The following is a 10,600-nucleotide window of genomic DNA, read 5'->3' on the forward strand; positions in this document are numbered from 1 at the left end:
CAGAGCCCTTTGTCTCTAAATTGTCCTAGTTTTTACATGATACACTGGTATTCGCTCAGTAAAACCCTAAAAATGCAATATTACTTTTAACGCAGTTCATTTGTTTTTTCCTACATTATGCCATATATCCTGTGCATAGAAATGGGATCCCCAATTCTGGCGCATACACAGATTTTAGGGTGATGCAAAACTCTTTTAATACAGTGTCCACAAAATAGAGCCCGCCCCCTTGGTGTGAATTCCAGGACTGAAGGAAACAAAATGAAATAATATAGTACTAGTAAAGCAAAATGGATTTGGAATCAGGCTCACACTGCCAATCTATGGATTCTGGCAAAAGCCAGAGCGGCCGCTGTGAGAGTTAGACAGTCACTATTTATGGGCTGATGGAGGGCTGTTTGGGCCTCTGTGTAGCTGAAATGCCAGGTTAACATTGGAAGCTTAGGCTCTGGCGGCAGCTCACTACCCACACCCGAGTCATACAGTCTCCTCCCCTTACAAAAGTAGGAACTACAAGCAGCGAAAACAAGAATTGTGAGCCGAGCAGCCCCGCTTGTTACTATCTGTTTCTAGTTGGGCGACATTGAGATGTTTATAGCTCCGCCCCTGAGGCGGTACGCATCGTGACGTCACGGTGTCGCGGCGGCTCAGCCGGCTGTGGGCTGTATTAAGAAACTCGGGACTGTGTGGGTTAAAGGGTGACTGTGTAGCGGTATGCCTTAGATTCTGTGTGAGCAGGGCCGTAGCGGAGGGCTGCCATGGAATACTTGCTCCAGGTTAAGCTGGGATGCCTGTTTGGGCTTCTGCTTCTCACCTTATTATTCGGGCTGGTGCCTTCCAGGGTAAAGTGCTTCCGCGAAGGGCTGGAAAGAGGTGAGTGTCGGCCAGGTGTGTACCCCTCCGCTCTCTGTGCCCCTCTGTTCCTAGTGCTTCATGTATAGTGTATTGGGGGGAGAGGCAGCAGTGTGGGAATATGAGCACAGTTATACCCCCCCCCCCCCCTTACACACACGCCATAGCCCCTGACTTTACTGTCCCACTATGGGAATCTACAGTGATTTTGGGCTCCTTCACATGTATTGAGTATAAATATACCACCATTTTTAAAGGGATAGATTAAAAAATAACTTTTAGGGATAAAGGAAACCAAAGATTTTGATGGCCACAGTCATTCCATTCGAGTCCATAGGGGCAGTTTGGCCACTTCTGTGGTTTGTTTTTGGGCTACTAAAATGCAGTTGTTAAAGCAATGGTAGCATCAAAAATAAGTTTTAAAGTAATTGATATATTATGTACTGTTACCTGCACTGGTAAAGCTGGTGTGTTTGCTTCAGAAAGACTACTATAGTTTATATACATACCCTGCTGTGTAGCCATAGGGCTGCCATTTGTGTTGAAATAGGGCTAAATGGCACAGGTTGAATAACAGATAAGATCTGTAGAATACAATGGGTTTAGTTCTTAAACAGGAATCTAAACCTATTGTATTCTACTGAGTTTATTTGTTATCTGCTATGTAACCTGTGGCTTTTCTCTTATTTCAGATTAATCGCCTGCCCCCATAACTACACAGCCATGTATTTATCTAAACCAGGAATTCCCAAACTTGTTTTTTTTTTTTTTACTCATGAGCCACACACAGATGTAAAAAAAAGTCATACAAGCATGAAAAAAATTATTTGGGGGATGCTAAATAAGGCAGCCCCACATGGACTGTTTCCTGAAGGAGCCTCTGCTTGGTGTCTCCAAGCCACAAATGTGAAAATGGGCACCTTCTTTGAGGCCACTGGGAGCCACATCAAAGGGGGTGGTGAGCAACAAGTTGCATGCAAGCCACAGGTTGGAGATCACTGATCTAAACTATAGTAGGCTTTCAGAAGCAATGCGGGGTAAACATTTGTTATATTTAAATTACTTTAAAACATTATAATTTTTTGGTGTTACTGCCCTATGCTGCCTGTGTGTGCCATACTCTGCCTACCCTGCATGTGTGTGCCATGTTCTGCCTCCCCTACCCTGCATGTGTGTGCCATACTCTGCCTGCCCTACCCTGCCTGTGTGTGCCATACTCTGCCTGCCCTACCCTGCCTGTGAGTGCCATGCTCTGCCACCCCTACCCTGCCTGTGAGTGCCATGCTCTGCCTCCCCTACCCTGCCTGTGAGTGCCATGCTCTGCCTCCCCTACCCTGCCTGTGAGTGCCATGCTCTGCCTCCCCTACCCTGCCTCTGTGTGCCATGCTCTGCCTCCCCTACCCTGCATGTGTGTGCCATGTTCTGCCTCCCCTACCCTGCCTGTGAGTGCCATGCTCTGTCTCCCCTACCCTGCCTGTGTGTGCCATACTCTGCCTGCCCTACCCTGCCTGTGTGTGCCATACTCTGCCTACCCTATGCTGCCTATGTGCCATACTCTGCCTACCCTATGTTGCCTGTGTGTGCCATAGTCCAGGCAGTACATACAGTGTCTGAGGTGTGAAGAGGTGAACAGTGTGAGTGATTACAGCCTGAGCCTGAGGTGTGAACAATGCAGGGATTAAAAGGTGTGAACAGTAAAGGGGATTACATTTTTAAACAATACAGGGGGAGTACAGCCTGAATCTGAGGTGAGAACCATGCAGAGGGCCAGTTAATCTTAGTACTGGTGCCATTTAAAGTTTACTCAAAGGTAAGGCATCAAACAGCCAGACAGGCTGGCCGCCAGTTGGACAGCCCTGATGCAGAGTATAAGAAGCTTGCTTCAATACCACTAGTGTGAGAGAATGTGCCTGTGCTCTTTTGTACTTTCCCATCTCTCTGTCCTGTGTGCATTGGCAACACTATAAATGTAGTCATGAAATACATTGCCAATGGGCGTTTATGGGGGTTTTTCACACCGTCTCATGTGTGCAGACTTTTTTTTTTTTTCATTCCACTGTAATACTTTATTTCGTGACTTAGGTTATTTGCTTCTGTTTGTTATCATGACACAGTAGTAGTGCATGCATAAGCAATAATTCATAGCTATGGTTAGCTGCACACGAGTTCCTGAAACTCTGAATAACCATGCTGAGTCAATACTATATTTATGCAAACCACACCACCGTTGTTTACTGCGTTGCAGAATATGTTAATTCTCTAAGGATCACGATGTGGCTCACACATTCAGGATCATTTTCTAGATATCTAATTATGCAAGCCTTGGGATTATAAATGTAATATTGCACAATGGGGTTTGGTAAACTGTGATGATGTGGAGATCCAACTCCCCTCATCCTTTGATTTGTAAACAAAGGCAAAAGGAAGCTGCTATGTTGTAGTCCAGGGGTGCCCAGACGTTTTCGCGTGGCGATTGACTTTGGCTCCTCCCCGCGAACGTACACATACCCAATAGAAGTGCCACACTTCCGCATTTGCCGCTTAGACACGGTCCACCAGAAGTCCATAGGGGATCGACGTTTTGGCCACCCCTGTTGTAGTCTATATATGCAACACTATATATAGCGCTACTTATGTAAGCAGCACTCTACAGCAGAACAATTATTTAATAGAGTAAACAGGGTCAATACAATGAAAAATACAAATATATACAAAGTACAGTTGCATTAAATGCTAAGTGCTTATTTGATTTTATAGGTATATGGATTTCTGCTCCTCTTGCTGAGGGTCTGGGGCTGATGCACCTGGACCACACCTTATATTTGGTGATTTTTTGCTTTCAGCTCTCTTATTACTGTGATATCCATATAATGTATATGCATTATATAGTGTTATTCCTGATTATTTTACATTACTGAGTTGTTTAAATTGATATTCTTCATTATATTGTCTTTTAAATAACCCTTGGCAGCACAGCTTTACATGTATGCAATGTGCTGTGAGGAAACTGTTGCTTTTGCATTCTGTACTCAGGGAGCAGCCCAGAGATGGAAGGGAAACTTTCTAGGTAGGTTTCCTATGCTCAGTGTACTAAAGAAGCCACAAAAGAAGAACCAAGTCACTTGATACAAACTTCCCAACGTCCCTTTTTTTAGGCTTTGTGCACTGTTGAGTCAGCACAGTGTTGTAGTTTCAAAATTTTCCAGAGTTATGTACTATATTGTCTTTATTGTATATTGAAGCGGCTTGTATGCCTTTCCACTGGCAATTCCCTTTATTGCTAGTGGAAAGGAGTTTTGGGGAGTTGTGGATTAGTTGCCAGCTGTAGCAGAGATTCACTCATGGGTGACTGATCTCTCCGTGTGCCATCAGCCTAAAGGTGGCCATACACAGGCAGAGTTCAGCTGCCAATTTGGGTCCAGAACGATACAGCAGCTTATCTGCCCAAGTATTGGCACCCCCAATGGGCCTACCCGACCAACATCTGGCCTAAAATTGGCAAGATCTCAATTGGGGCAGGTTTGAATTTCCGTCGAATTCGGGATAGTATCGGCTTGTTGTTGTGGTCCTTGGTCCAATGGCACCTATATTGCTTAACATTTGGCACTCCCCCAGTGATTTAGCCTTTCCTTCTCCTTTCAGAAAGATTTAGCGACTTGGTTTATCATGTATATATACTATTCTTTAATAACCAACGCCCTACAAAAACATTCTTTGTTTTCTACATCCACAACTGGTCAGTATATTTGTTCTTAAAACTACCTGTGAATTTCTTCTAAATTGAGACCTGTAAGGGCAAATGTCACCATGTCAAAAGATCACTCCCTTAATCCTTTAAGTGCTATATCTTGAGGGGAATTTTTGAAGAAGGCAAGGCAAATTTCAAATCAAATGAGCTATAGGCAACTTTTTATTACATATTTTGAAAAGTTGTTTTTTAGTGTCAGTATCACTTTAAGATCTGTTTGTTTAGTGAGGCATTTAAAAAAGTGGATTTTGTCATATTGGACTGATCTCATTGTTTGGCCTTCAAACCAAACAATTGAAATCCTAATAGCTGCCTGTTAAGCCTGTTGGGAGAGCACTGCGTCATCTAATGGTGGCAATACACGTTAAGATCAAGCGAGTGGATCTTCTCCCGATATCCCCACCTATCTGGCTGATAGGAGCCAATGCGGTCCCCGATCCGACTAAATCTTTTAGCCTGCCTGATCGATATCTGGCCAATTTGAGGGCATGCCCCTCGTTCCTGCCCCTACATCGGCAGCTACAATCGGCTGTGTATGACCACCTTTACACCGAAAAAACCATTGGACTCTATCAGGTACTGTGAGATGTAGAAAGATTGAAACAGTCTGTCTGCACATTGTTTTATATGGTTGTATTTGTGCTATTAAAGAGGATCGGTCACCTTAATAAATAATTCTAAATCCCTTTTTTATGTAAGTTGCACAAAATAAACTTTGCATATACTACATAAATTATAAAAATCATGTTTCCCTCAGTATTGCAAGTACACAATCACAGCAAGCAGGCAGCTGCCATTTTGTAAACACTGTTACTAAGACAAGCTTTGCATCATCCCAAAATCTTGTCTATAGTCCATGATCTGGTATCTGACGCCCATGTGCATGTATAAATACATAAATACAATAACATTTAGGAAGCGCTGAATGGAATGTGAAACTTATTCCCTGCCCTCCCTCTATGCCTGAGGCAGTGGCGTAGCGTGGGCTTTCGTCGCCTGGGGCCGACCGGAAATTTGCCGCCCCTCTATTTAGTTATTCTTAAAAAAAATAGACAAAATAAAAAAAGCAGCATTACATTTTTTATTTTTTTTTTTTATTGAATTTGAAATGCGGTGCGCATGTCATAATTGTCAAAAGTGGATTCAGCTGTGCGTCCGTGGCTGCCCATGGTGGCAGGGCCGCCATCAGAAAAATCACGGGGCCCCTCCTATCAGTACAGGACACACAGACATAAAAAGTATTAGGGTCACCCTACCACAGTGCCCCCTAACACTATGCTGGCCAGGCCCCCCTAACGCTATTCTGGCCACGGTCCCCCCATACAACTGCCCCATAGACAGTACCCCCATACACAGTGCCCCCAATTGCCCCATACACAGTGCCCCCCACACACATTGCCTCCAATTGCCCATAGAAAGTGCCCCAATTTCCCCATAGTCAGTGCCTCCAATTGCCCCATACACACTGTCCCCATAGACAGCCCCCTCCACACAGTGCCCCCAATTGCCCTTAGACAGTGCCCCTAATAGGAAGTGCCCCCATACACAGTGCCCCAATTTCCCCATACACAGTTCCCCCATAGACAGTACCCCCCAAAGACCTTGCCCCCCCCACAGAAAGTGCCCCCATACACAGTGCCCCAATTGCCCCATACACAGTTCCCCCAATAGAAAGTGCCCCCATACACAGTGCCCCCATAAACAGTGCCCCCAATTTCCCCATACACAGTGCCCCAATTGCCCCATACACAGTGTCCCCATAGACAATACCCCCCAAAGACCTTGCCCCCCAATAGAAAGTGCCCTCATACACAGAGCCCCAATTGCCCCAATTGCCCCATACACAGTGTCCCCATAGACAATACCCCCCAAAGACCTTGCCCCCCAATAGAAAGTGCCCTCATACACAGAGCCCCAATTGCCCCATACACAGTGCCCCCAATAGGAAGTGCCCCCATACACAATACCCCACAAAGACCTGGCCCCCCCCCCATGGAAAGTGCCCCAATTTCCCCATAGACAGTAGCCCCCACACAGTGCCCCCAATTTCCCCCATAGTACATACCCCCAACAGACCATCGGCGGTGGCTCCTTCTCTCTTACAGGCAACAGGCGCTTCTATAAGGTTGCGCCTCGTCGCTGACGTGTGACGTCATACGCACGGGCTCAACCTTATAAAAGCGCCTGTTGCCTGTAAGAGAGAAGGAGCCGCCGCCGCCCCTTCTGATACGCCGCCCGGGGCCATGGCCCCCTCGGCACCCCCCTCGCTACGCCACTGGCCTGAGGCATAGAGGCGGGGCAGGCAATATAAATGCATTTACAAATCTGAGCAGTCAATCATATAATAAGTATGGATATTTTAATTAAAAAAGAATTTGGGTTTCATGTTTAATTTGCAAATTACATTTTTTTATGCAGCTTTTTGTGTGGGTGACAGGTCCCCCTTTAATTTAGTGGTTCAGAATGTTTCTTTGCTGGAGGAACATATAACAAGGAGTTGGAATATCTTGTCCACAATGACTAGTGAGGGCTTATTCTCTCATTTATGGTTCTGTATTACAGTGGTATGGTGCAGTAAGTATATCTTCTGTTTCAAGATGCTAATAATGTCACTCTGTATAGGAAAGCACTGGTGTATCCAGCCCTTGTGGATGCGTGTGCCGCAAGCTCCCCCTTCTGGCCTTCCTTCATTATATTTCTTTGTTCCATTTCAGAGGCACATCAGAGATGGATCAGCTTCATTAGCTGCCTAGCAGGAGGAGTCTTCTTGGCAGCCTGCCTCTTGGATATTATTCCTGACTTTCTAAACGACATGAAGGAGGAGATGATAAATCAGCAAATAAAAGTATGTGACAAAACCTGTATTTCCCCATAGCCCTAAGAATCTTTGTGTCACACGTCGGCTGATTATGTTGATACCAAATCATATCTATCTTCTGAAAAATAGCTTATTGCACAGAAATGTATTTTCAGGTTATGTAAACCTTAAATTAAATGAATGAAAATTTGCTCAGAGTGCTTTTCTTTTGCACTTTTGCACTTTACATTATTTTTCATTTCAAAATTATTAACCTGTTGATTAAGTGCTAATATATCAAGCTTAAAATAATGAATATGTCTGACTGTATAGTAGAGGAACTAAGTAGCAGGGGTTGTTCCAAAATTCATTATATAAGCAGTTAATTAATTAAAAAACAAAAATGCAAGAGTGTAAAAGTGTAAAAGAGATTGTAATTGCTTTCCTGATGCAGAAAACTGCACTGGCCCAGGGTTCTCCCTGCAAGCACCACAGAGCAATCCTCTTCCTTCTTATTTCTTCGTGTGGGTGCTTATGCACAGTAGAGTGAAAAGCTGAACTTTAATAAAAAAGCTGTCTTTTTCGCTGTACTACACATGAATCAGCCCCAAGGGAATAAAGAAGAGGATTGCTCTGTTGTGTTCGTACAAAAGAACCCTGAGCCGGGGCAGCTTTCTGATAACAGGAACACCCACCTTGGGGTATTGGGTAAATTATTACAATCACTGGGGGTTACATAACATTACATGTACACAATCCTTTACAAAAAAAACAAAAAAACAGTACCCTGAGTAATATAAGTCAATTTTATATTCTTATTAAAGGTGGCATAACTAACTCGCTCCCTGGCTCATCAGCCTGCAAGGGATTTGTTATGATGTCTGTACAGGTATCGGACCACTTATCCGGAAACCTGTTATCCAGAAAGCTCCGAATTACGGAATGCCTGTCTCCCATAGACACCATTTTAATCAAATAATTCAGAATTTTAAAACTGATTTCCTTTTTCTATGTAGAAATAAAACAGAACCTTGTAATTGATTCCAACTAAGATATAATTAATCCTTATTGGATGCAAATCAATCCTATTGGGTTTAATTAATGTTTTATTGATTTTTTAGTAGACTTAAGGTATTGAGATCCAAATTACGGAAAGACCCCTTATCCGGAATACCCTTGGTCCCGAGCATTCTGGATAATGGGTTCTATACCTGTACTACACAGTGGTGCTGCATAACTTAGTATTTATACCGATAATGAACAAATCAGCCTTATTGTCCTTTGTCTTATGCTTGCCAGTCTTAACTTAGGAAGATAGATATTTTTCTGCTTTCTGCATTATAAGTTGTTTTTTTTTTTATCTCTTTCCTAGACTGACTTTCCACTTCCAGAATTTATTTTGGGCACTGGATTCCTCATTGTTCTAATAGTAGAGCGTATTGTTCTGGACTGCAGTGAGACCATGAGTGAAGAGACTACCCCACTTCTCTCTGGCGGCTCCAATTCACCAGCTAGGCAAGAGCAGCCTCATGGTCATTCCCACTCCCACAGCGGCCATCATAATGATGTAGAGCACCGAAGGCACCACTTTCACGTGGATTTTCATGCTCACTCCTCCTTTCGTTCCTTTATACTCCTCCTGTCTCTGTCCCTGCATTCAATCTTCGAAGGGATTGCTATTGGTCTACAGAATGTACAGTCAGAGGTCCTACAGATAGCTATTGCTATTCTTATCCACAAAAGCATCATTGCTGTGAGCTTGTCCCTTCTCTTGCTGCAGAGCAGTGTGCAAACCCGCTGGTTTGTACTCTCTATTGTTATGTTTGCACTTATGTCTCCCCTTGGAATCGGTATAGGTATTGGGGTGATGCACAATCAGACTGATGGAAACCGCATGGTCCAGTGTGTGCTAGAAGGCTTGGCTGCTGGAACCTTTGTCTATATAACCTTTCTAGAGATTTTGCCACATGAACTCAATTCTAATAAATGGCGCCTGCCAAAAGTCATTTTTATATTGTTGGGGTTCTCAGGGATGGCAGCACTAAGATTCTTAGGGTAAATGTCTTTGAGCAATGACGTGCAGCGAGACTTCTTCCCTGTGTCTCTCCTGGAAACTGAAGAGGAGTGTGGCCTGCTCTCAGCGCCGTGAGGTACTGTGTGATAAACCTCTCTGTTATAATCTATTACCTGTCAGTGGTTTACAGATGAAACTCAACTGGACTAATCATTATATTAATGTTCTGTGCCGAAAACTTGAAAATCTCCATAGTTCTGTATTTTTTTCATTTGTAATTTTTTTAAAGCTTTTAAATATTTTTGTTAAATTGCAAGATTTTAATATTTATTCCTTTCTGGGTAACTTAGCTGGACTCCCCTCATTCATTGCTTCAAACAAAATAGACTCTATATCTTCTGTGGGTTTTACAGGAATGTTGTGTTCTTGTTATCAAACCAGTGCTGCATAAATTCTAAGCTAAGTAAAGCAATCTCCTTTAATTCCAGCTGTTATGGAACTGCAACTCCTGCTGTTCCCAACAATTTGTATTAACTGGTTACTTGTTCCTGTTTTATATTGCTAGACTGGTGCCTTACAAGGGGGCTAAGAAGTGGAAACCTCTAGTCCCCATATATTCCACAGGTTGATTTGCTTACAGCCAACGAACAAAAACCTGCAAAATGCACTCTATTAATTTACCTATAATTAAACCAATTAAGTAATGCATTAATTTGCCTTTTTGGACATGGCTTACATTAAGCTTGTGTTTAACTGAAACTTAGGAAGTGTATTCTTGCCAACATTTGTTTTGTTATTTCGATGTCAGCTTACATTGAACTTATTATTGTTTTTTAACCTTCATCTTTCAAACCCAATTAACCCATGAAGATTGTGCTGCTAAAACATTAATTCACCAATAAACAACTCAATCTAAACAATCAAGTTGTTGTAAACCTCCTAAAAGAACTGTTTTTACAGAAAACCCTTATGTCTCAAATAATTAAAAAAAAAACCTGCATGTCTCTTATTAAGGGATACTGGGAGTTCTTGTTTGGCAGAGGTTGCAGGGCTCCATGTTAGGTAGCACTAATATATCCTGATTCCTGGTGAAGTGTCCAATCCTAGCACATAACTTTCAGCCAAATGTGTGCAGACGGCATACAGAAAAGTATAGTTGATTTGAACAGAAGAAATTATTGTAAATCAA

The 10,600-nt window shown here is 43.0% G+C and overlaps 1 protein-coding gene across 2 annotated transcripts; it reads left to right on the forward strand.

Moving 5' to 3' along the window:
* Positions 1-543: 543 nt before the first annotated feature.
* On the forward strand, positions 544-10,331 carry slc39a1l (solute carrier family 39 member 1 like). Of its 2 annotated transcripts, none has more exons than XM_012958987.3 (3): positions 544-888; positions 7,315-7,445; positions 8,770-10,331. In XM_012958987.3, the coding sequence occupies exons 1-3, from the start codon at positions 759-761 to the stop codon at positions 9,454-9,456; spliced, it is 948 nt and encodes a 315-aa protein (XP_012814441.1). In that variant the 5' UTR covers positions 544-758; the 3' UTR covers positions 9,457-10,331. The 2 variants fall into 2 exon arrangements, with proteins under 2 accessions (XP_012814441.1, NP_001015957.1); NM_001015957.2 differs by having other exon boundaries at positions 719-873.
* Positions 10,332-10,600: the final 269 nt, after the last annotated feature.

The sequence above is a fragment of the Xenopus tropicalis genome, chromosome 3 (assembly GCF_000004195.4).
Source record: "Xenopus tropicalis strain Nigerian chromosome 3, UCB_Xtro_10.0, whole genome shotgun sequence".
Classification (NCBI taxonomy): domain Eukaryota; kingdom Metazoa; phylum Chordata; class Amphibia; order Anura; family Pipidae; genus Xenopus; species Xenopus tropicalis.

What these genes read in the sequence shown, in the direction of transcription:
- slc39a1l (XM_012958987.3), top strand. Translation starts at nt 759, where the DNA reads ATGGAATACTTGCTCCAGGTTAAGCTGGGATGCCTGTTTGGGCTTCTG. An exon ending in AAGAGGTGAGTGTCGGCCAG is followed by an intron (nt 889 to 7,314) that starts GTGTGTACCCCT and finishes GTTCCATTTCAG; the next exon opens with AGGCACATCAGAGATGGATC. An exon ending in TGATAAATCAGCAAATAAAA is followed by an intron (nt 7,446 to 8,769) that starts GTATGTGACAAA and finishes TCTCTTTCCTAG; the next exon opens with ACTGACTTTCCACTTCCAGA.